Raw genomic sequence first — 26,351 nt, forward strand, 5'->3', positions numbered from 1 at the left:
CTAGCAAAATTACCAATAATTCCATACTATGATGTAATATCCAGGTTGTATTCCAGTTTTTCAGTTGTTTGTTTGTTTGTTGTAGAAATGCAGTCTTGCTATGTTATCCAGGCTGGCCTTGAATTCCTGGGTTCAAGCGGTCCTCCCACCTCAGCCTCCCAGACTGCTGAGATTACAGACGTGAGCCACTGCACCCTGCCCTAGTTGTCTCAAATAGATATTTTTGCAATTGGTTTCTTCAAACAAAAGTTGAAAGAATAGTTAATGAACACCTGTATACCCTCCTCTGGCTTTAACAGATAGCATTTTGCCTTTTCTCTCTTTGTATGTATGTATTTATACAAGCACACTATACATTTATTTTGTTGTAGCATTTGAAAGTAAGTTGTAGAAATTGTGATACTTTGCCCCTAAATACTTCAGCATGTGTCTCCAAGAATGAGGATAACCGCAGTTGTTTTTTCACCTAAGAACATTAATAGTAATTCCATCTAATTACTAAATGCCCAGGCCAATTCATGTTTCCCCAGTTACTCCATGGATGTCTTTATAGCTGAGTTTTTTCTTAACCAGGATCTAATCCAGTCATAGTACAAGAGGTTTTTAGTAGTAAAACCTAATGTAGTCAGGCTTTTAGTGTGGAGCAGTTCCCTTCATGACATGTATTTTGCTTAGGTTTGGTTTTGTTTGTTTGTTTGAGACGGACTCTTGCTATGTCGCCCAGGCTGGAGTGCAGTGGCACCATCTCAGCTCATTGCAGCCTCTGCGTCCCAGGTTCAAGCTATCCTCCTGCCTCAGCCTCCCAAGTAGCTAGGATTACAGGCGTGAGCCACCACGCCTGGCTTATTTTTTCAGTTTTTTAATACTCACATTCTGTATTTATCTGTTTCTTCTTAGTATCATTGAACTTGTATCTTATCCCCTGAACTTCCTATGTACTGGAAGTTAGGTCTGGAGAGGTGTGATTGAGATGCAGGTTAAACATTTTTAGCAAGAATACTTCATAGGTGATGGTGCCTGGGCAGCTTTGAAAGTTTCCCTCTTTCTGTCATAATGAGATGGTGTAGGCCCATCTTTGTGCACTTCCTGTTTTACGCCTGGAGTCAGTCATTTTCCCAAGGAGTCCTGGTTGGTGGAAAATAAGAATCTACAGTCTGGATGCATTAAAAAAATTTTGTGAAGCTTGGATTGTCGGTCTCTTTAAAACGCTCTTGTCACAGTGAGATGAATAGATCGTAAAGGGGAAAAGTATACGCAGAAAGGCTGGTTGTTGAACAAGGGGAGAGATAATGGTGGCTTGCCCAGAGAGGCAGCAGCAGAGGTAGAAAGACCGAAGATCAGGAGGCATGATCGTGGGTGTGTAAGGGGATAGGGAAAAGACGGGGGAGTCAAGGATGGCTGTGATTTCTGTTACGAGGAACCGTATGAATAACAGTGGCATCAGTGCACATAAGGAGCCCAGCAAAAGGAGTAAGTATCGGAAACAGTTAGAATTTCAGGAGCTGGTAAGAGGTTCAGGTGAACCATCCAGATGGAAGGTTTGCAGGTGACTTCATCTGTGGACCTAGAACCCAAGAGAGAGTTTGTGCCCCGGACACAGCCAGTGCTGTACATATTGAAAATCTTGGCCGGGCACGGTGGCTCGTGCCTGTAATCCCGGCATTTTGGGAAGCCGAGGCGGTGGATCACCTGAGGTCAGGAGTTCGAGACCAGCCTGACCAACTTGGAGAAACCCCGTCTCTACTAAAAATACAAAATTAGCCAGGTGTGGTAGCACATGCCTGTAATCCCAGATACTCAGGAGGTTGAGGCAGGAGAATCGCTTGAACTCGGGAGGTGGAGGTTGTGGTGAGCCGAGATCGTGCCATTGCACTCCAGCCTGGGCAACAAGAATGAAACTCCATCTAAAGTTCATATATATATATAGATAGATAGATAGATAGATATAGATATATATAAAGATATATATATATATCTTGATTGATGCTCATCAGCAGCCTCTTGTCAGCAAGTATTAAAAAATATTTTCTCCCCCTAGGTCTCGCTCTCGAAGCAGACATTCCCGTAAGAGCAGAAGCCGAAGTGGCAGCAGCAAAAGCAGTCATTCTAAGAGTAGATCCCGGTCCAGGTATGTCTTCCATGTTATAAGTGGAGGTGGTCAGCAGGGAATGCCTGTACCCTGTCTCACTTTTTTTCTTTTCTTTTTTCTTTTTTCAAAGAGACAGGGTCTCACTCTGTCACCCAAGCTGGAGTCCAGTGGTACAATCATGGCTCACTGCAGCCTCACCTCACTGGGCTCAAGCAAGCTTCCACCTCAGCCTCCCAAGTAATTGGGACTACAAGCACATACCACCACACCCAGCTAATTTTTTAATTTTTTTGTAGAGACAGGGTCTCACTATGTTGCCCAGGCTAATCTTAAACTCATAACCTCAAATAGTCCTCCCAGACTACTGTGATTACAGACATGAGCCACTGTGCCCAGCCTCACTTGGATTTCAATCATGTGACCAGTCTTCCTGCTTTTCCAGCTTCTTCTTCTTTTTTTTTTTTCCCTCAAGACAGAGTCTCGCTTTGTCGCCCAGGCTGGAGTGCAGTGGCGCGATCTCGGCTCACTGCAACCTCTGCCTCACGGGTTCAAGCGATTCTCCTGCCTCAGCCTCCTGAGTAGCTCGGATTACAGGCGTGTGCCACCACGCCTGGCTAATTTTTGGTATTTTTAGTAGAGACGGGGTTTCACCATGTTGGCCAGGCTGGCTCTTGAACTCCTGACCTCGCGATCTGCCTGCCTTGGCCTCTCAAAGTGCTGGGATTACAGGCACGAGCCACCACACCTGGCCAGTTTTTCCAGCTTCTGATTGGCATTGTGAGGGTTCAGAAAGCAATCCTCAGCCAGTGCTAGCCATGCCTTATATTGGGGGGTGTAACTCCACATGTATGCCCTTTGGTCTTTTTATCTCCTGATTAGCATGAAGTCACATGTGACACAAACAGTATCCCATGTCTCCTCAGGTCGGGCTCCCGCTCCCGGAGCAAGAGCCGGAGCCGGAGCCAGAGTCGGAGCCGGAGCAAGAAAGAGAAAAGCAGGAGCCCCAGCAAGGACAAGAGCCGCAGCCGCAGCCGTAGTGCTGGCAAGAGCCGCAGCAAGAGCAAAGACCAAGCTGAAGAGAAGATCCAAAACAATGACAATGCCGGGAAACCCAAGAGCCGGAGTCCTAGCAGGCATAAAAGTAAGAGCAAAAGTCGGAGCAGGAGTCAGGAGAGGAGAGTAGAGGAAGAGAAGCGAGGGAGTGTGAGCAGAGGCAGAAGCCAGGAGAAGAGCCTCCGCCAGAGTCGGAGCCGGAGCAGGAGCAAAGGGGGCAGCAGGAGCCGGAGCAGGAGCCGCAGCAAGAGCAAGGACAAGAGAAAGGGCAGGAAGAGAAGCAGGGAGGAGAGCCGCAGCCGTAGTCGCAGCCGCAGCAAGAGTGAGAGGAGCAGAAAGCGAGGCAGCAAGCGAGACAGCAAGGCGGGCAGCAGCAAGAAGAAGAAGAAGGAAGACACTGACCGCTCCCAGTCCAGATCTCCATCCCGCTCCGTGTCAAAGGAGCGGGAACATGCCAAGTCTGAATCCAGCCAGAGGGAAGGTCGAGGAGAGAGTGAGAATGCTGGCACCAATCAGGAGACCCGGTCCAGGTCGAGATCCAATTCCAAATCGAAACCAAACGTTCCATCAGAATCACGCTCCAGATCAAAGTCAGCTTCAAAAACCCGATCTCGGTCCAAGTCTAGATCCAGGTCTGCTTCCAGATCACCCTCCCGATCTAGATCTAGGTCCCACTCAAGGTCCTAACTGGCTACGGCCACAGCTGGAACTACCCGAGAAGTCTTTTGTACATGTTTGGTAGCCGTAGCACAAGTGATTGGAGTAGAACATGTCACTGCTGTACATTTTTAACTCCCCTAATGGTGTGTCTATAATTGTTAAATCTAAGTGCTTCCTCTCAGTAAAGCCTCCTGGCGCCAGGCCTTCCTGCTCGACTGAAAAAAATTTTCTCTTTGAAAATCCCCTTTTACTCATGGCCCACAGTAGAATATCCAAAACGCCTTGGCTTTCAGGCCTGGCGTTTCCTACAGGGAGCTCAGTAACCTGGACGGCTCTAAGGCTGGAATGACCACATAGGTAGGTATGGTGAGTTCAACCATTTTTGCTCTTGAATTGATGCCCTTCGATGTATGCCATTTAGTGAAAGTGCTAAGTCTTAAGTTTCCTACCACTTTGGTTTCATATTTTTGGACTTAACAAAGTTGTGAATAGCACAGTCGAGGAAAATTGATACCTGCAGTAACCTATAGGAAATAAACTGTAGAGTTCCATATTCTGGTATTGTGATTATATTGTTTTATATTAAAAAAGAAAAGAAAAGAATTTTTTTTAATTTTATTTTTCCCCGTCTTGCAAAGTATAGTGACCCCTGTTTCCATTAAATTTGAATAAAGACTATTTTTGCTTGACAAAATTTCATGGTGTTTGAATTGAAGTTGTACTTTCTGATATATCTTGATATGTCTTTTCTTAGCATAAAAAGTTCATGTGTAGGCCGGGTGCAGTGGCTCACACCTGTAATCCCAACAGTTTGGGAGGCTGAGGCGGACGGATCACAATGTCAGGAGTCCGAGACCAGCCTGACCAATATGGTGAAACCCCATCTCTACTAAAAATACAAAAATTAGCCAGGCATGGTGGTACACGCCAGTAATCCCAGCTACTCAGGAGAATGAGGCAGGAGAATCGCTTAAACCCCGGGGGGTGGAGGTTACAGTGAGCTGAGATCATGCCATTGTACTCCAGCCTGGGCAACAGAGCAAGACTCCGTCTCAAAAAAAAAAAAAAAAAAAAAAGTTCATGTGTAATGACTGTTTTGTTCCTTGGGATCACCCATCTTAGGGAACCAACACGTTCCTAAAGGATTTTTCTCACCCAACAGAATAAAGGCAGGTTTCTGAGGAATTTATCCTTTCTCTTAAACGTATGGCCAGGCTGATGAAGAATGAATCAGTTTGGAAACTTGGAGCATTACCAGATGAGTTGTTCATGAATATAGAGTTCTGTGCTGTTTTGTCAAAATTGCCATGAATCTGCGGTGTCATGATCTCATCACCTGAAGATCTGAACTAATCAAAAACCAGGGGAAAAAAACTATACTAGAGGGTTTTGTTTTGGTTTTGTTTTGTTTTTCTGAGACAGAGTTTTGCTCTTGTTGCCCAGGCTGGAGTGCAATATAATGGTGCAGTCTCAGCTCAGTACAGTCTCTGCCAACTGGGTTCAAGTGATTCTCCTGTCAGCCTCCCAAGTAGCTGGGATTATAGGTACATGCCACCACTTCCGGCTAATTTTTGTATTTTTAGTAGAGACGGGGTTTCGTCATATTGGTCAGGCTGGTCTCGAACTCCTGACCTGAGGTGATCTGCCCACCTCAACCTCCCAAAGTGTTGGGATTACGGACATGAGCCACCGCGCCTGGCCTACTGGATTACTTTTGTCCTAATTATTCTTCCACTGCTTGTTTGGCCTAGCTCTCTAGGAGGCACCAGAAGTACAGTGGTTCCAATCTGGTCTCAGCCCGTGAGGGACTATTGAGGGGCATCACAGCAGGGAGGAAGCTTGAGGGCTTTCATTACATGCTGCAGCAAAATCTTGGGAAAGGAGATTCACTTGACTGCTGCCTGTGACTTTGTTGGGGGCTGTCCCTAGGCTTAAAACAACTGTCCCGTTGCTTCCTATAGACCAAAATCTTAGAATGCACTGGAAAAACAAAAGTAGAGTGTCTCTTGCCCTCCTGGAGTTTGTGATCTGGTGCTAATGATGAAGGCAAAGTGTATGTTCAGAGAAGAGTCAGAACTTCATCTGGGATCAGAGGTAGCACTTAAGCTCAACCTTTTGGGGATGTAGGGTGGGACGCATTCCTGTTGAAAGCCCGTGAGCATGGCTTTCATGGAGTTGGGAAAGCACAGGGTACTGTGCCCAGGGAACATGGAGTTTGATATTGGAGAGTTAGAGTTTAACAAAATGGATTGTGTCATAGAGGGCCATAGATACCAGGAAGAGGAATTTGACCTTTATCCTGTAAGCACTGGGTAACATTGAAGGTATTTGAATAGGAGGGTGCGGGGAAGTAGGGTTATGCTTCTAGACCTGACAGCAACATGAAGGATTGGATGCAGGGAACCCAGCAGTTCAGGGCATGCAGCCCCAGATGATACGGGGCTTGATCAAGGCCGTGATAGGAGGGAGCCGAAGAGGCAAGATTAGCAAGACTTGGCAGATGTCCCGGCAAAGGAGCTATCGGAAGCAGTCAAAATGATGAGGCATCATCTGACGAATGGGGAAGATGACAGGGGAAATTAGTTCAGTTTTGAAAACGTGTAATTTCAGAAACAGACTAGGCAGCCAAACCAAGGAACCTCACTCAGTTTCTGGAGAGTTTCCCAAACCTTTTTCTGGGCCCATTCTTGTGTCACGACAAGGTGATGAACCTAATCAGTAAAACTGCCACTGCCTCAGAGGATCTCATGCTGGTCTCCAGTGATGACGATAATTTATTATTCCGATTTTATCTCTATAAGGATAGAGATGTTTGTTGTGGCATTTTGTTTCTTTTAAGTTTTGTTTTTTTTTGTTTTTTTGAGATGGAGTCTCGCACTGTCACCAGGCTAGAGTACAGTGGCGCAATCTCGGCTCACTGCAACCTCTGCCTCCCAGGTTCAAGCGATTCTCCTGCCTCAGCCTCCGAAGTAACTGGGACTACAGGCGCGTGCCACCATGCCCAGCTAATTTTTGTATTTTTAGTAGAGACGAGGTTTCACCATGTTGGCCAGGCTGGTCTCGAACTCTGACCTCGTGATCCACCCACCTCAGCCTCCCAAAGTGCTGGGATTACAGGCACGAGCCACCGTGCCCAGCATGCCCGGCTAATTTTTGTACTTTTAGTAGAGACAGGGCTTCACCATGTTGGTCAGGCTGGTCGCGAACTCCTGGTCGCATCCGGCATGTTTATGTAATGTAATAAACTCGCCGGGCGCGGTGGCTCAACGCCTGTAATCCCAGCACTTTGGGAGGCTGAGGCGGGCAGATCGTGAGGTCAGGAGATCGACACCATCCTGGCTAACACGGTGATACCCCGTCTCTACTAAAAATACAAAAAATTAGCTGGGTGTGGTAGCGGGCGCCTGTAGTCCCAGCTACTCAGGAGGCTGAGGCAGGAGAATGGCGTGAACCCGGGAGGCGGAGCTTGCAGTGAGCCCAGATCACGCCACTGCACTCCAGCTTGGGCGACAGAGTGAGACTCCATCTCAAAAAAAAAAGAAAATTTAATAAACTCAATATCATGAGCATTCAATGTTTAAGGCACATGGATTCTAACCAAATGAGTTCAGCACTGTGTTAATAGTGACAAGGAAATTCCATGTGTACACGGACAGGGCAACAATTGGTCATGTTTTTTCCAGCAATTTTTGAATGCTTTTGTGTTGGATTCTGAATGAGGAAAAATTAACAAGAAAGATGGAAACTGTCATCTGTTGAATTCTGAATGTGCACTGGAGAAAGAACACTGGGTATTTTCATGTTCATTTTTCATTTTGTTTTCACAGCTCCTTGGGTTCAGTATTGCTGGGCCCAATTGCAAATGAGACTAGTACAATGTCCCGCCACCCCCCAACATTACATTTACATTTGGAGTGCCTTCTGTGTAGACCAAGCACTGTTCTAGCCTCTGGGGATAAAGTATGAACAGCAAGGCTCCCCTCCCATGGAATATATGTGTTACTTGTAGGACTGATGTCACAGGGATTAGTCCATGATGATCTCAGTACTGAACACCTGCGAACCAGATAGTGCTTGGTGAGCATCAGTCAGTGCTCACTGTGTAGCAAATCATTGCAAGGGACTCCCTGCCACCTCCTAAAACATTCACAGTCCAATGAAAGGCCTTGGGTAACCAAAAGGAAGACCCTAAATTTGATTCATTTGCCTACCAGCACCTACTATGAGCGAGTTGCTTTTATGTACATTACATTATCCCATTTTAAAAGATGAACGCCAAAGCTCAGAAGTGGAGTGATTTGGGGCCGGGCGCGGTGGCTCACGCCTGTAATCTCAGCACTTTGGGAGGCCGAGGCAGAAGGATCACAAGGTCAGGACATCGAGACCAACCTGGCTAACATGGTGAAACCCCGTCTCCACTAAAAATACAAAAAAATTAGCCAGGTGTGGTGGCGGGCACCTGTAGTCCCACCTACTCGGGAGGCTGAGGCAGGAGAATGGCGTGAACCCAGGAGGCAGAGCTTGCAGTGAGCTGAGATGGAGCCCATGCACTCTAGCCTGGACAACAGAGCGAGACTCTGTCTCAAAAAAAAAAAAAAAAAACAGGCTGGACGCGGTGGCTCACGCCTGTAATCCCAGCACTTTGGGAGGCCGAGGCGGGCGGATCACGAAGTCAGGAGATCGAGACTATCTTGGCTAACATGGTGAAACCCCGTCTCTACTAAAATACAAAAAATTAGCTGGGCGTGGTGGCAGGCGCCTGTAATCCCAGCTACTCAGGAGGCTGAGGCAGGAGAATGGCATGAACCCAGGAGGTGGAGGTTGAAGTGAGCCAAGATGGCACCACTGCACTCCAGCCTGGGCGACAGAGTGAGACTCCATCTCAAAAAAAAAAAAGAAGAGAAGTGATTTGGTCAGGGATGGTGGCTCACGCCTGTAATCCCAACACTTCGGGAGGCCAAGGAAGGTGGATCACCTGAGGTCAGGAGTTCAAGACCAGCTTGGCCAACATGGTGAAACCCTGTCTCTACTAAAAATACAAAAATTAGCTGGGCATGGTGCGGGTGCCTGTAATCCCAGCTACTCGGGAAGCTGAAGCAGGAGAATCATTTGAAGCCGGGAAGTGGAAGTTGCAGTAAGCTGAAATCGCGCCATTGCACTCCAGCTTGGGCAACAAGACTGAAACTCCCTCTCAAAAAAAACAAAAAGTGGCCGGGTGCAGTGGCTCATGCCTGTAATCCCAACACTTTGGGAAGCCAAGGCAGGCAGATCACCTGCAGTTGGGAGTTCGTGACCAGCCTGACCAACATGGAGAAACCCCGTCTCTACTAGAAATACAAAATTAGCCAGGCATGGTGGCACATACCTGTAATCCCAGCCATTCGGGAGGCTGAGACAGGAGAATAACTTGAACCCGGGAGGTCGAGGTCGCGGTGAGCCAAGGTCACACCATTGCACTCCAGCCTGGGCAACGAGCGAAACTCCATCTCAAAGAAAAAAGTGAAATGATTTAATCAATGTAGCACCGCTAGTGACAATGTGGGATACATCTCTAGATTTTTCTGATTCTCTCCTAAAATGTCATTATTTGTGATAGTTACAGGAAGACATTTGAAGTCTCACAAGTGAGTTAATAACAGCTAAGATTTGAACCCAGATTGAAGTCAAGGCAGGATTTCTACAGGACGGAATCTGCTTTCTTCAAGAAAAATATCTTCAAATTGCTGCAGAACAATGCCACTAGCCCACTGCTGTAAATATGTTTTAATTGTTACATCATCATCTGATCAAGACTCAAAGGTCTGTCTGGGAGTACCGGAAGAGTGAAGAGAAGGAGGTTGGCTCAATTTCCTCAGTGGAAAACGATGCATTAATACTGCACTGTTTGTGTGAAAATGCACACAATAGGAAATTTCCGAAAAATAGGAAGCAGCCAGAGAAATACAAAAGTCCACTACAATCTACCCTTTTGGGTGCTCAAAATCTACACATACTCTTCTCCCCATAATTAACCACCTGGCCCCCAAAATGCAAGACAAAAATAGGAACAAAGAACAATGAAAACAGTAACAAATGTAAATATTAGGCTATTTCTTTCATCACTAAATGTCAATGGCCTAAATAAAAGACTGTCAGAGTAGGGTTTGTTTTTTGTTTGTTTGTTTTTATGAGTTGGAGCCTCGCTCTGTCGCTCCCAGCCTGCAGTGCAGTGGCAGGATCTCGGCTCACTGCAACCTCCGCCTCCTGGATTCAAGCAATTCTCTTGCCTCAGCCTCCCAAGTAGCTGGGATTACAGGGGCCTGCCAACATGCCCAGCTAATTTTTTTGTATTTTTAGTAGAGACGGGGTTTCACCAGGTTGGTCAGGCTGGTCTCGAACTCCTGACCTCAGCTAATCCGCCTGCCTCGGCGTCCCAAAGCGCTGGGATTACTGCTGTGAGCCACCGTGCCTGGCTAGAGTAGATTTTGAAAAGCAAGACCCGGCCTGGCGCGGTGGCTCACACCTGTAATCCCAACACTTTGGGAGGCTGAGATGGGCAGATCATGAGGTCAGGAGATCAAGACCATCCTGGCTAACACGGCGAAACCCCGTCTCTACTAGAAACACAAAAAACTAGCTGGGCGTGGTGGCCTGAAGGTTTTACTTTTAAAAAGTAAAAACCCACTTGTGCACAGACATGGACCAAAAGTAAGGGGCTAGAGAAAGACATACCGTGAAGACAATCAAAAGAAACTTGGAAGGGCCTGGGGCGCGGTGACTCATGCCTGTAATCCCAGCACTTTGGGAGGCTGAGGCGGACGGATCACCAGGTCAGGAGTTCAAGACCAGCCTGGCCAACATAGTGAAACCCCATCTCTACTAAAAATACAAAAATTAGCCAGGTGTGGTGGCAGGCACCTGTAATCGCAGCTACTCTTGAGGCTGAGGCAGGAGAATTGCTTGAACCTGGGGGGTGGGGGTTGCAGTGAGCCAAGATAGCGCCACTGCACTCCAGTCTGGGTGACAGAAAGACTCCGTCTTGAGAAAAAAGAAAAAAAAAGAGCCAGGCACAGTGGCTCACGCCTGTAATCCCAGCACTTTGGGAGGCCAAGGCAGGCGGATCACGAGGTCAGGAGATCGAGGCCATCCTGGCTAACACAGTGAAACCCCGTCTCTACTAAAAATACAAAAAAGTAGCCAGGCATGGTAGCGGTCACCTGTAGTCCCAGCTACTCAGGAGGCTGAGGCAGAAGAATGGCGTGAACCCGGGAGGCAGAGGCAGAGGTTGCAGTGAGCCGAGATCGTGCCACTGCACTCCAACCTGGGCGACAGAGCAAGACTGCGTCTCAAAAAAAAGAAAAAAAAGAAACTTGGAGTAGCTATATTTCAGACAAAGCCAATTCAGAGGAAGGAAAATTGCCAGGAATAGAGTGGCATTACGTAATGGTAGAGGGGTCAGTTCTCTAAGAAGATAGAAAAATCGCCAGGCCCAGTGGCTCACACCTATAATCCCAGCACTTTGGGAGGCCGAGGTGGGTGGATCACCTGAGGTCAGGAGTTCAAGACCAGCCTGACCAAGATGGTGAAACCCCGTCTCTACTAAAAACACAAAAATTAGCCAAAATGTGGTGGCGCATGCCTGTAATCCCAGCTATTTGGGAGTCTGAGGCATGAGAATCACTTGGACCCAGGAGGCAGAGGTTGCAGTGAGCCCAGATCACGCCACCGCACTCCAGCTTGGGTGACACAGTGAGACTCAGTCTCGGAAAAAAAAAAGATATGAAAATCTTCAATTAGTTTATGTGCTTACATTAAAGCATCAAATGTGTGAGGCAAAAACAGACTAGCAAGAAGAAAGACATTCACTGGTGCTTCAACACCTCATATCAGTAATTGACAGAGGCAGCAGGCAGAAAATTAGTAAGGACATAGTTGAACTGAACAGTGCCGTCAATAGATTTTTTTTTTTTTTGAGACAGAGTCTCACTCTGTCTCCCAGGCTGGAGTTCAGTAGCGTGATCTCAGCTCCCTTCAACCTCCAACTTCTGGTTCAAGCGACTCTCCTGCCTCAGCCTCCCAAGTAGCTGGGACTGGGACTACAGGCGCCCACCACCACCCCGGCTAATTTTTGGGTTTTTTTGTTTGTTTTTGTTTTCGTGTTTTTGAGACAGAGTCTTGCTCTGTCGCCCAGGCTGGAGTGCAGTGGCGCAATCTCGGCTCACTGCAAACTCTGCCTCCCAGGTTCACGCCATTCTCCTGCCTCAGCCTCCCGAGTAGCTGGGGTTACAGGTGCCCGCCACCGCACCCGGCTAATTTTTTGTATTTTTAGTAGAGACGGGGTTTCACCGTGTTAGCCAGGATGGTCTCGATCTCCTGACCTCATGATCCACCCACCTTGGCCTCCCAAAGTGCTGGGATTCCAGGCGTGAGCCACCACACCCGGCCCACTTTTTGTATTTTTCTTAGAGACGGGATTTCACCATGTTGGCCAGCATGGTCTCAAGCTCCTGACCTCAAGTGATCTGCCTGCCTTGGCTTCCCAAAGTGCTGGGATTACAGGCATGAACCACCTCTCCCAGCAACCAGCTAGATGTAATTGACATTTATAAAATACTTCATCTGTTGCTGCGTGTGGTGGCTCATGCCTGTAATCCCAGCACTTTGGGAGGCCAAGGCAGGCAGATCACGAGGTCAGGAGTTCGAGACCAGCCTGGCCAACTCAAAAAAAAAAAAAAAAAAACAGATGATTTCCTCCTAAGGTAGGAACAAGGCAAGGGTGTCATTTCTTATCCTCCTATTCAACATCATAGTGGAAGTCCTAGCTAATGCAATAAAACAAGAAAAGGGAAAGCAGGTATACACATTGGAAAGGAATAAATAAAATTGTCTTTGTTTATGGACAACATGATCATCTTTGTAGAAAATCCCAAAGAGGCTGGGCTCAGTCACTCACACCTGTAATCACAGCACTTTGGGAAGCTGAGGCAGGCTGATTGCTTGAGCCCACATGTTTGAGACCAGCCTGGGCAACATGGTGAAGCCCCATCTCTACAAAAAATACAAAAATTAGCCGGGCATGGTGACACCCACCTGTAATTCCAGCTACTCAGGATGTGGAGGTGGGAGGATCACTTGAGCCCAGGAGATTGAAGCTGCAGTAAGCCGAGATCACGCCAGTATACTCCAGCCTGGGTGACAGCATGAAACCTTGTTTCAAAAAAAAAAAAAAAAAAAAAAAAGAAAAATCGCACACACAAGACAAGTGAAAAAGAAGCAAACCCAGCACTTGCACCTCTTGGTATAGACCTACTACAAGTGTGTAGGCCATGTTGGGCACAGATGACTCCAGCACAACATATCCTGACCACCAAAACCAAAACAACCTGTAAGCCTTTTCAACAGTAGAATGGACAATTGTGGGCTGGGCGCAGTGGCTCACGCCTGTAATCCCAGCACTTTGGGAGGCCAAGGCGGGTGGATCACCTGAGGTCAGGAGTTCGAGACCAGCCTGGCCAACATGGAGAAACCCTGTCTCTCCTAAAAAATACAAAAATTAGCCGGGCGTGGTGGTGCATGCCTGTAATCCCAGCTACTCAGGAGGTTGAGACAGGAGAATCGCTCGAATCCGGGAGGCGGAAGTTGTGGTGAGCCAAGATCGTGCCATTGCACTCCAGTCTGGGCAAGAAGATCGAAACTCCATCTCAAAAAAAAAAAAAAAAAAAAAAAAAAAGGCTGGGCACGGTGGCTGAGGCGGGCAGATTGCCTGAGGTCAGGAGATCGAGACCATCTTGGCTAACACAGCAAAACCCCGTCTCTACTAAAAATACAAAATTAGCCGGGTGTGGCGGCGGGCACCTGTAGTCCTAGCTACTCAGGAGGCTGAGGCAGGAGAATGGCAGGAACCCAGGAGGCGGAGGTTGCAGTGAGCCAAGATCACACCACTGCACTCCAGCCTGGGCAACAGAGCGAGACTGTGTCTCAAAAAAAAAAAAAAAAAAAAAAAAGAATGGACAATTGTGGTGTATTTATATAACAAAGTGCTATGTATTATAGCAATGGAAATGAACAAACTTCAGGTACATGAAGGAACATGGGTGAATTTCACAAACATGAAGAAGCCAGACACAAGCACAGCTCCACACACAGAAATTTCAAACAGGCAAAACTATATGACAGCTGTTTAAAAAACTAAATGAGGGGCCAGGCACAGTGGCTCACACCTGTAATCTCAGTGCTTTGGGAGGCCAAGGCTAGAGGATCACTTGAGACCAGGAGTTCTAGACCAGCCTGGGCAACAAAGCAAGACAGTCTCACTTTTTCTTTTCTTCTTTCTTTCCTTTACTTTCCTTTTTTTCTTTTCTTCTTTCTTTCCTTTACTTTCCTTTTTTTCTTTTCTTTTTTCCTTTTTTTGACAGTCTTGCTTATCACCCAGGCTGGAGTGCAGAGGTGTGATCTCACCTCACTCCAATCTCTGCCTCCCGGGTTCAGGCTAACCTCCCACTTTAGCCTCCTGAGTAGCTGGGACTACAGGCGCCCGCCACCATGCCCAGCTAATTGTTATATTTTTAGTAGAGATGGGGTTTCACTATGTTGCCCAGGCTGGTCTCCACCTCCTCAACTCAAGTCATCTACCCGCCTCAGCCTCCCAAAGTGCTGGGATTACAGGCGTGAGCCAACAGGCTCGGCCAAGACCCTGTCTCTTAAAACTAAACTGTGGTATTAGAATCAGAATAGCACATACTTCTGGATAGAGGGAAGAGGTGGCACTTGGAAAGGGACATGGCGGGGGCTTTCTGGGGGTGCTGGCAGTGTTTTAGCCTTTGCCTGGTGGGGTTCTTACCAGGTTTTTGCTTCATGATAGTTTAATCAGCCAGACCAGGCAGGCAGATCACCTGAGGTCTGAGTTTGAGACCAGCCTGGCCAACATGGTGAAACCCCATCTGTACTAAAAATACAAACATTAGCCGGGCATGGTGGTGGGCACCTGTAATCCCAGCTACTCGGGAGGCTGAGGCAGGAGAATAGCTTGAACTCAGGAGGCAGAGGTTGCAGTGAGCCTAGATGGCGCCACTGCACTCCAGCCTGGGCAACAGAGCGAGACTCTGTCTCAAAAAATAATAATAATAAAAATATCAGCTGAACATTCAAGTTTTATGTAATTTCCTGGAGGTGTATTGTATTCACAATAAAAGGGTTCCAAAGTGGGGTACAGTGGTGCACTCCTGTAGTCAGAACAACACAGGAGACTGAGACAGGAGGATCGCTTGAGCCCACCTCGGCCTCCCAAAGTGCTGGGATTACAGGTGTGAGCCACCGTGCCTGGCCCCCTTTTTTTTTTTTTTTTTTAATCAGATAGAATATTTGTCCTTAATTCACACTTTCCAGGAAACCCTGGTGTTTCTTAGAGAGTCTATTAAGAACTCTGGGATAGTCCTAAGGAAATGCAAATTAGGACAACCCCGCGGTATCGCATTACACCTGGTATCTATTATGAAACCCAGCACACAGCCAGGCTGTGACCATGAACTCCACCCCCACACTGCTGCGGCGGCCAGAAATCACTGGCAGGAGCTGCATGAGAACTCCCACTCCTGGGCATCTCTCCTGAGGTGACAACTCAAAAGCGCTCCAAGTACAAAGGTGTTTAAACTGGTGTTATTTATAACAGCAAGAAAAGTGGAAACCATCCAAGCCCGACACCAGGGCAGGCTGGTGGATCCCCCAGGGCGCCGCTCCACAGCCACCGGGGTTCACACACCGCAATTCCTTTTCCCTACTCCTGAATTTACTTCCAACCGCATATACATCAGCAACTACAACGTGGACAAAAAAACATTGTCGCTTAGCCACCACTAAATTGGACTGTAGATTCTTTTTTTATTTTTTTAGATGGAATTTCACTCTTGTTGCCCAGGCTGGAGTGCAGTGGTGTGATCTCGGCTTACTGCAACCTCTGCCTCCTGGGTTCAGGTGATTCTCCTGCCTCAGCCTCCAAAGTAGCTGGGATTATAGGCGCCCGCCACCATGCCAAGCTAATTTTTTTTTTTTTTTTTTTTTTTTTTTTAGTAGAAATGGGGTTTTACCATGTTGATCAGGCTGGTCTTGAACTTCTGACCGCAGGTGATTCACCTGCCTTGGCCTCCCAAAGTGTTGGGATTACAGGCGTCAGCCACCGCGCCCAGCCTGTAGATTCTTTCAATGATCTTTAATTCGTTAATTTTTCCTCTCAAGCATTTCTTGGCAAGAAGAATTAGCAAAGAGGTTTGAAAGGTCTCTAGGGGCATCATTGGCAGTTCTCCCAAACCAGAAATTTTCAAGGACCAAGTGATGTTGCAGAAGCATGTTGAACAAGCACTTCCGGCAGGGGGTTTTGCCTCAGTGATCAGAGGTGCTGGCGTCCCTGGGAAGAAAACCTTCAAGACCTCCAACCATCTGAGGACATTTTCTCCACATCCTTTTGGCTGTCTCTCATGACTGTAATATGATTAGAGACATAACATGTCTTTCAAAATATCTGTAGGAGACCAAACAAAGGATCTAACATGGACCGTGCACTGAGAATGTGCCAGGCATGAGGAGGGAGTTTCACACGTTGAGCTGAGTGCAAGTGAGGACACTGGAGATTCTAGGAGTGGTATGGCTGTCTCTATTTTCTTGCTGTGTGACCTTGGACAAGTTACTTAAACTCTCTGGGCCATCGCTTCCTCACCTGTAAAATGGGAATAATTCATACCTTTATCTCCCAGCTCTATGTAGAGAGGGCTCTGGAGTCAGATGATTTGGCCTGTAGTCCTGATGCTGCTCCATACTCTGTGTGACTTTAGCAGGGGGTCATTTCACCCCCGAGCCTGGAAGCAGAAGGTAGCTCTGTACCTGCTTCACCTGCAGGAGGTAAAGCCAGTGGCTTTGTGCAGGGCTGGCTTAGAGAGAGCGGGTGACAACTCCTGCCTGCTCTAGGCTGCCCAAGTGCCTTTCCTGCCCCTTTCGGGTTCATCCACACCAGCTCCTCCACTGCTGCTGCCTCCTGAGGTCCCCAGCTCCCTCCTCAGAGCCTTGACACTGGAGATGGAGGCACCACCTTGGGGACCCCGACTGCAGCCTGCCACCTCCTTGGTGGCCTCCTCTGTAAAATGACCTGCCAAGCTACACTGATGCACAGACCACTGTGCATGTGGGGGCAGCTGGCCGCTGGGTCTGGCTGCTTTCTGCGCCTCCCAGGAAGGGGCTTGTAAATGAGGGAGCTCCCTGGGCCTCTTGTCCCCCTTTGCAATGGGAAAGCAATCATCACAAATGTCCAAAAACATGTGACCTGATAAAGAAGCAAACTTCTAGAGGCCTGGGCTGGACACTCACCTAAAGAAGCAGGCCAGGCAAGCTCTGGCCATGGAGGGTGCAGCGCACCATGGCAGCTCATCTAGGGCCGGATTTGGGCTTAGACTCAGGAAGTCCTGGGTTGGAGCCCGGCTCTGCCATTTCCCCTCGGGTTAAGTCCTTTTGTATGTCAGAGCCTCCGTGTCCTGCCCATGGGGCAGGGACAAAGGCAGTGCTGCCCTCACTGGGCGTTAGAGGAGTACCCGAGACCTTGTTGGAGCCGCACCTAGCAGGGTAAATTTGACTCGACTCCCACCCCACGCCCCCATCGGGCTTGGCGCCATGCGGTTTAGCCACAGTGTTTTGTAGGTCCCCACCCCGACCGCTCCCAGGGGAATTCTTTCTGTCGCAGGCCAGGGACTGTTTGCAAGAGGGCGCATCCTTGAATACCGAGGCCCAGAGGGCAACACGTGAGCGCCGAGGGTCCCCGAGTGGGGAGGCAGCGGAGAGCCAGGCGGGGTGCCCGCTTCCCTGCGCTGAACGCGGCGGGGCGCGGCCTCACGGCCCGGGGTTGGTCCGGGCCCCGGGAGGAGCCCATTCGCCGTCTCCCGCCTCCCGCCTCCGCCGCCTATCCTTGGGCCTCGCTGCCTCCCCCGGGCCTGGGTACGGAGCCCTCTGCACGGCTCCGAGACCGGGGTCGCCCCCTCCACCTGGGGCCTGCCCTGCAGGATTCTCACCGGGAATCCCAGAGGTCCAGCCTCTGCTTTCCTTCCCAGCGACGTGCAGCTCAGTATCTCACCAGCAGTGCGATTTGTCACCAAATGGAAGAGCCCTGTCCCCGTGGTGTCTGTGGCAAAGACTCTAAGTTATCTCCCACGTGGCCACGCACCCTAGTTGAGGCAAAGGGCGTGCTGGATGAGCGTTCTGGGTGTGCATTGTGTGCCTTGCAATGGTCTGCAGACTCGGGAGAGGGAACAGCAAGTGTCTTCAACCACCAGACAGGGAGAGTGCCACACCCGAGGGAGGGCAGAGCAACAGGAAGGAGAGGGCCAGGGCCTCCCTGCCCACTCGGAACAGCTACTGCTCCTGCTGCAAGCGAAGACGAACTCCCCTCTCTCTTGCTCTAGCAAGAACCTGCTCTCAAACTATTCTGGCAGCATGAGCCAGGCCCATTGTTCTGTAACTGGCAATCATACCATTTCCGACTATTTAACAAGAGCTTACTACCGCCACAAGTACCAGTCTGTTGGCAGTGGGTTACACTGGAGTAACAAATCACTCCAATCACAGTGTTGCACGGCGCACGCAGTTTCCCTCCCTCCCTCCCTCCCTTCTTCCTCCTCTTCTTTCTTCTTTCTTTCCCTTTTTCTTTCTCCTTCCTTTTTTCCTTCCTCCCTTCCTTCCTTTCTTCTTTCCTTCTCCTCTCCTTTCTCTTTCTTTCTTTTTCTTTTCTTTTTTTTTTTTTGAGACGGAGTCTTGCTCTGTCGCCCAGGCTGGAGTGCAGTGGCACAATCTTGGCTCACTGCAACCTCTGCCTCCTGGGTTCAAGCGATTCTTCTGCCTCAGCCTCCCGAGTAGCTGGGACTACAGGCACCCGCCACCATGCCTGGCTAATTTTTTTGTATTTTAGTAGAGACGGGGTTTCACCATGTTGCCCAGGCTGGTCTCGAACTCCTGACCTCGTGATCCACCCGCCTCGGCCTCCCAAAGTGCTGGGATTACAGGCATGAGCCACTGTGCCTGGCCTTTCTCTTTCTTTCTTTCTTCCTTCCTTCCTTTTCTTTCTTTCCTTTTTTTTTTTTTTTTTCTTCTTTCTTTCTCTTTCTCCTTCCTTTTTTCCTTCCTTCCTTCCCTCCCTCCTTTGTTTCTTTACTTTTTTTTCTTTTCTTTTTTTTTTTTTTGAGATGGAGTCCCTCTGTTGCCCAGGTTGGAGTGCACTGGCACGATCTTGGCTCACTGCAACCTCTGCTTTCCGGTTCTGGCAATTCTCCTGCCTCAGCCTCCCGAGTAGCTGGCACTACAGGCATGCGCCATCATGCCCAGCTAATTTTTTTTTTAATTTTTAGTAGAGACAGGGTTTCACCATGTTGGCCAGGCTAGTCTCAAACTCCTGACCTCAGGTGATCCTCCCGCCTTGGCCTCCCAAAGTGTTGGGATTACAGCCATGAGCCACTGGGCCCAGCCCCTCCCTCCCTCCCTCCCTCTCTTTCTTTCTTTTTCTTTCATTTTCTTCCTTTATGTTTCAGAGACAGGGCCTTGCTATGTTGCCCAGGCTGGTCTTGAACGTGTGGCCTCAAACTATCCACCCGCCTCAGCCTTCCAAAGTGCTGGGAGTACAAGTGTGAGCCACCATGCCCAGCCAAACACACATTTCTTGGTGTCAACCAGGGCCGGCTGTTGCCCTGCTCCCCCTCTAAGGCACACCTTCCAGCACAACAGTGCTTTTTTCTTAATTTACAGTGGCACGGGTGGTGGGGGGAAGGGCATATATGTAATTTCCTCAATGGAAGCTTCTCCTACCCCATGCACCTTGCTGTGACCTGTGACCTATGAGCCCTCCCAAAGGGAGAAGTGAGAAGCAGATCTTCTTAGGACCCTCCAGCCTCACTCCCTTGCTGGACACACAGGTGGCAGGTGAGTGCCCACAGTCCCACTTCCAGCCAGCAGCCCTACTTCAAGCCCTTGGATCACCCAACTCCAAGGTCCAGCCTGCGCATCCCCTAGGCTGCCAGTCACTTGCAGGGACCCCCGTCACCACCTCCCAGGCTTCCGAGAGAATCGACGTGTCCAGCCTGTCCAGGCTTCCTGACCCTGTTCTCTCCCTCTAGTCCTTAGCTGATGGGACTGGAGACAGATGTCTGATCCAGGCTGAGTCCACTGGAACATTCAATAATTTGAAAAAGCTGGGAGCGGTGGCTCACATCTGTAATTCCAACACTCTGGGAGACCAAGGTGGGAGGATCGCTGGAGGCCAGGAGTTTGGGCAACATGGTGAGATTCTGTCTCTAGAAAAAAATACAAAAGTTAGCTGGGTGTGGTGGTGCATGGCTGAGGTCTTAGCTACTCTGGAGACTGATGTGAGAGAATCGCTTGAGCCCAGGAAGTTGAGGCAGCAGTGAGCTGTGATTGCACCACTGCACTCCAGCCTGGGTGACAGAGCAAGACCCTGTCTTAAAAAAAAAAAAAAGAATTTGAAAAAGGCCACAGATATGAAGTAGAACATCAGAGCTCAGTTAATAGAAGCAGAAATAATAACAATAACAATAAAGGCAGCTAAGGTTTATCGGGCACCTCTAGCAGGGCTCAGCGATCTCTGATGACCTTCTGAGATGGGTAATTGACAGGTAGTCTTTTTTTTTTTTTTTTTGGAGATAGAGTCTCGCTCTGTTGCCCAGGCTGGAGTGCAGTGGCGCAGTCTCGGCTCACTGCAAGCTCCGCCTCCCGGGTTCACGCCATTCTCCTGCCTCAGCCTCCCGAGTAGCTGGGACTACAGGCGCCCGCCACCACGCCTGGCTAATTTTTTGTATTTTTAGTAGAGACAGGGTTTCACCGTGTTAGCCAGGATGGTCTCGATCTCCTGACCTTCTGATCCGCCCGCCTCGGTCTCCCAAAGTGCTGGGATTACAGGCGTGAGCCACCGCGCCAGGCCAAGGCAGGTAGTCTTGAGAGGTGACAGCGTGCTGGCAGTCCTCACAGCCCTCATCGCTCGCTCAGCGCCTCCTCTGCCTGGGCTCCCACTTTGGCGGCACTTGAGGAGCCCTTCAGCCCGCCGCTGCACTGTGGGAGCCCCTTTCTGGGCTGGCCAAGGCCGGAGCCGGCTCCCTCAGCTTGCGGGGAGGTGTGGAGGGAGAGGCGCCGGCTGGAACCAGGGTTGCGCGCTGTGCTTGCGGGCCAGCGCGAGTTCCGGGTGGGCGTGGGCTCTGCAGGCCCCGCCGGCTCCGGGCAGTGAGGGGCTTAGCACCTGGGCCAGCAGCTGCTGTGCTCAATTTCTCGCCGGGCCTTAGCTGCCTTCCCGCGGGGCAGGGCTCGGGACCTGCAGCCCGCCATGCCTGAGCCTCCCCACTCTCTCCGTGGGCTCCTGTGGGGCCCGAGCCTCCCCTACGAGCACTGCGCCCTGCTCCAGGGCGCCCAGTCCCATCAACCACCCAAGGGCTGAGGAGTGCGGGCGCACCGCTCGGGACTGGCAGGCAGCTCCATCTGCGCCCCCTGCGGGATCCACTGGGTGAAGCCAGCTGGGCTCCTGAGTCTGGTGGGGACATGGAGAGACTTTATGTCTAGCTAACGGATTGTAAATACACCAATCGGCAGTCTGTATCTAGCTCAAGGTTTGTAAACACACCAATCAGCACCCTGTGTCTAGCTCAGGGTTTGTGAATGCACCAATCGACACTCTGTATCTAGCTACTCTGGTGGGGACTTGGAGAACCTTTGTGTCCACACTCTGTATCTAGCTAATCTAGTGGGGACGTGGAGAACCTTTGTGTCTAGCTCAGGGATTGTAAATACACCAAACCACACTCTGTATCTAGCTACTCTGGTGGGTACTTGGAGAACCTTTGTGTCATATCTAGCTAATCTGGTGGGGAGGTGGAGAACCTTTGTATCTAGCTCAGAGATTGTAAACGCACCAATCAGTGCCCTGTCAAAACGGACCACTAGGCTCTCTGTAAAATGGACCAACCAGCAGGATGTGGGTGGGGCCAGATAAGAGAATAAAAGCAGGCTGCCCCCCAGCCAGCAGTGGCAACCTGCTGGGGTCTGCTTCCACACTGTGGAAGCTTTGTTCTTTCGCTCTTTGCAATAAAGCTTGCTGCTGCTCACTCTTTGGGTCCACACTGCCTTTATGAGCTGTAATACTCACCGCGAAGGTCTGCAGCTTCACTCCTAAAGCCAGCGAGACCACGAACCCACCAGGAGGAATGAACAACTCCAGACGCGCCGCCTTAAAAGCTGTAGCACTCACCGCCAAGGTCCGCAGCTTCACTCCTGAGCCTGCCAGACCATGAACCCCACCAGAAGAAAAAAACTCTGAACACATCGGAACATCAGAAGGAACAAACTCCGGACACGCCGCCTTTAAGAACTGTAACACTCACCGCGAGGGTCCGCGGCTTCATTCTTGAAGTCAGTGAGACCAATAACTCACCAATTCCTGACACAGTCTGAGGCAGAAACAGGCCTGAGAGGTGAAGCGTCTGCCCTGAGGTTATGGGGGCATGACTCCTCAAGCAGTCAGCTGTGGCTTCTTCCACTTTTGGTGGACGAGTCTTCACCTCAACCCCTGAGGCATCTGGATAGGGCCCAGCGCTGCTTCCTTTCTGGTCCCTAACAGCCAGCCCAGAGGATGTGGCTGAAGAGATGCAAACAGTAGCCTCAGTCTCACACGCTACAGGGGGAGAGGTGAGCACCAGCTGAAGGCCAGAAAAGACATCCCCCAACTGTGCTCTGTGTTTGCTGCTACCAGAGCTGAGGGGTTTGATCCTCATAGGCCTCCGTAGAGGAGGAAACAGACGCATAAAGAAGTAAAATGGCGTCCGGGTGTGGTGGCTTATGCCTGTAATCCCAGCACTTTGGGAGGCCAAGGAGCAGGGATCCCAGCACTTTGGAAGGCTGAGGCAGGAGAATTGCTCAAACCTGGGAGGAGGAGGTTTCAGTGAGCCAAGACAGTGCCATTGCACTCCAGTATAGGCAACAAGAGCAAAACTCCATCTCAAAAACAAACAAACAAGTAATCTGGACCAGGTGCGGTGGCTCACACCTGTAATCCCAGCACTTTGGGAGGTCAAGGTGGGTGGATCACATGAGGTCAGGAGATCGAGACTAGCCTGGCCAACATGGTGAAACCCTGTCTCTGCTAAAAATGCAAAAATTAGCTGGGCGTGGTGGCACATGCCTGTAATTGCAGCTACTCTGGAGGCTGAGGTAGGAGAATGCTTGAAATCAGGAGGCGGAGGTTGCAGTGAGCTGAGATCACACCATTGCACTCCAGCCAGGGCAACAAGAGTGAAATTCCGTCTCAAAACAACACAACAACAACAAAAACTATGCCAGATGTGGTGGTTCACACCTGTAATCCCAGCATTTTGGGAGGCTGAGGTGGGTGGATCACCTGAGGTCAGGAGTTCGAGACCAGCCTGACCAACATGGTGAAACCCTGTCTCTACTAAAAATACAGAATTAGCTGGGAATGGTGGCCCATGCCTGTAATCCCAGCTACTCAGGAAGCTATGACAGGGGAATCACTTGAACCCGGGAGGCGGAGGTTGCAGTGAGCTGAGATCGTACCACTGCACTCCAGCCTGGGTAACAGAGTGAGACTCCATTTCAAAAAAAAACCCAAAACAAAATAACAACAAGAACAACCCCACCACACCTGCTTCTGACCCTGGCTCTGCCACTGACCAGCTGTGTGACCACAGACAGGGCCGGACCTGGTGAAGCTGTTTCCACATGTGTGCTACAGGTGAGTGCTGCTCCAGGCTCACAGGAGTGTCTTGTACTCTGAAGTGATGGGTACAAAGGTCCTGGTAGCCGGGGCATCTCGGTGAGATGGTGCTGTTCCTATTGTTATCCCTCCACCAAAGGACTCAGGCAGGAGGCTGGCATCACCCTGTCCCACAGGAGGGTCTCATCTCCTTGACCTTCCCAGCTTTACCCAGGCTCTGCCTCTGTCTTCTCTGGGCTACAGAAAGCCATGGAGATGGGGAGCTCATTCTCCATCAGGCTTCTCCAGGAGCCCAGATTCACCCAAGTCAGAGCTTTCATGCAGTGGGAGATGGATTTGGGGTTCACATTTCAGGACCATTGCCCTCTAAGATCCTGAGTCCCAAATAGGACTTTGTGACCATGGGGCTTGAAGCCCAGCTCCACCATTCCTTAGCTGGGTCACCCTGGGCAAGTCATTGCCCCTCTCTGGGTATTGATTCTGCCTTTATATAATGGGGCATTGAGACCAGGATTCTGGATTCTACTTTCCAGTCATCTCTCCCTGAATCTGCAAGCGAGTCCTACCTGCGAAGGGCTCATGACAGAGGCAGGGGTGGTGAGAAGGGCTGGGTCTTGCCCAGCACCCAGTGGACGACTCAGCAGCAACAGCAAAACCAGGCCCCAGACTATGCTCTCCCCTTTGAAGCTGGGCTCCAAATTCTTAGTTGAGGCTGTGGTGTCTCTGGATAGGAGCCGTAAGGCACAGTGTCCAGAGACCACCTTAGCAGCAGGCTGTGTCCTCTGAGCCCTCCCGGCCACCCTGAGACAACGACTGGAGCCCAGGCAGCCCAGATGGGATGTTCCTAAAGAGGGGATGAGAGAAAATGAATTTGCAGGCCCCACTGTTCCATGGTCCGGAGAGGGACGGACATGCAGGAGGCAACAGCCATTCCTTCTGCGAGGTGGCTTCTGGAGAGGACATGGAGCCTCAGGTTGGCAGGGGCCTCGGGGTCACTGAATCAGGTTTCCTGCTTCCACAGAGAAGGTTAGGGGAGAAATGTTCATCCCCTGGTCCCCAGGGGACATCTCATCCAGGCCCCTCCAAGTTCAGAAGTGGAGTCCAGGTCACACAGATGCCAGGGCAGATTCAGGAAGGGTCCTGGCCTCCTGGGAGCAATCAGTGTCCCAATATTGAGGCCACTAGCTGCTCACACATCTGCACGTTCACAGGGCCTAACCAAGCAGTCCTGGGGAGGGTCCCTCCGAAGAGAAGTGGGCACTGATCAGCCTGGCTGTGCCTGTGGGTAGGTCGCTTTGCCTCTTCCAAACCACATATGTGAACTGGACATAGCACTGACCTCCTGGAGCTCTCAAGAGAATTAAACAGGACATCTGGGAAAGGGGGCCCTTCCCTCCTCTGCCACCCCAGTGACCCCAGGGAAGGTTTCTACCCACCCCAAACACTGCCCTCTGTACCTGAAACATCATGATCAGAAGAGGGAGAGGTGTTTGCTGGAACCCACTTTGTGCCAGGCGCTCAACATGTGAACCCTTTCTTAAAATTTTTTTTTTTTTTTTTTTTTTTTTTTTTTTGAGACTGAGTCTCACTCTGTCACCCAGGCTGGAGTGCAGTGGTGCCATCTCGGCTCACTGCAACCTCCGCCTCCTGGGTTCAAGCCCATATACCTCTTCTCTAAATCCTCTCAGGGTCCATAGAATCCTTTCCTGGACACTAAATCTCCTTTGAAGAACTCATTTGTTTCTTTAGACAGAGTCCGCTCTGTCACCCAGGCTGGAGTGCAGTGGTACCATCTTGGCTAACTGCAACCTCCACCTCCTGGGTTCAAGTGATTCTCCCACCTCAGCCTCCTGAGTAGCTGGAATTACAGGCACCCACCACCACACCCAGCTAATTTTTTTTTTTTTTTTTGAGACAGAGTCTCGCTCTGTCGCCCAGGCTGGAGTGCAGTGGCACAATCTCGGCTCACTGCAAGCTCTGCCTCCCGGGCTCACGCCATTCTCCTGCCTCAGCCTCCCGAATAGCTGAGACTACAGGCGCAGACTACTGCACCCGGCTAATTTTTTTATTTTTTAGTAGAGACGGGGTTTCACCACGTTAGCCAGGATGGTCTCGATCTCCTGACCTCATGATCTGCCCGCCTCAGCCTCCCAAAGTGTTGGGATTACAGGTGTGAGCCACCGCACCCAGCTAATTTTTGTATTTTTAGTAGAGATGAGGTTTTACCATTTGGCCAGGCTGGTCTCGAACTCCTGACCTCAACTCATCCTCCCATCTCGGCCTCCCAAAGTGCTGGGATTACAGGCATGAGCCACCAAGCCCAGCTTCTTTAAAAAATTTTGAAACAGGATCTCACTCTGTCACCCAGGCTTTGCAACCATGGTTCACTATAGCCTCAAACTCCTGGGGTCAAGAGATCCTCCTGCCTCAGTCGCTTGAGTAGCTGGGACTATAGGCATGCGCCACGGTGCCTGGCTAATTTTTAAATTTTTTTGTAGATACAGGGTCTTGCTATGTTGCCCAGGCTGGTCTTGACCGCCTAGGCTCAAGTGATCCTCCCTCCTCAGCCTCTCAAAGTGCTGGGATTACAAGTGTGAGCCACCGCACCCGGCCACATGTGAACTCTTATTTAACCTTCTAAACAACACTGTGGGGTAGGTATTTTTTCTCCCTTTTTACAAATGGGGAGCCTGAGACAGAGGAGTCCTTTCTTTGCTGCTGTCTGGGCCAGGGCACCTGGCATGGAGATCAGGAAGGGATTCGGGCTGGAGGAGACACAGGCCTGCACACCCTCCTCTAATGGGGATGGCCAGC

General features: G+C 50.1%; 1 protein-coding gene across 3 annotated transcripts in view; it reads left to right on the plus strand.

Moving 5' to 3' along the window:
- SRSF4 (serine and arginine rich splicing factor 4) overlaps window positions 1-4,496 on the plus strand; it is a 34,016-nt gene extending 29,520 nt beyond the window's left edge. For 2 of the 3 annotated variants that reach the window (XM_024249222.2, XM_054538517.2), the window contains exons 5-6: window positions 2,039-2,128; window positions 3,013-4,496. In XM_024249222.2, coding sequence (XP_024104990.1) covers window positions 2,039-2,128; window positions 3,013-3,829 — 907 coding nt within the window. In that variant the 3' untranslated portion in view covers window positions 3,830-4,496. The remainder of the gene's footprint in view (window positions 1-2,038; window positions 2,129-3,012) is intronic. The other variant, XM_024249223.3, reaches the window with a different exon arrangement.
- The last annotated feature ends 21,855 nt before the right edge of the window (window positions 4,497-26,351 follow it).

The sequence above is a fragment of the Pongo abelii genome, chromosome 1 (genome assembly GCF_028885655.2).
Source record: "Pongo abelii isolate AG06213 chromosome 1, NHGRI_mPonAbe1-v2.0_pri, whole genome shotgun sequence".
Lineage (NCBI taxonomy): Eukaryota > Metazoa > Chordata > Mammalia > Primates > Hominidae > Pongo > Pongo abelii.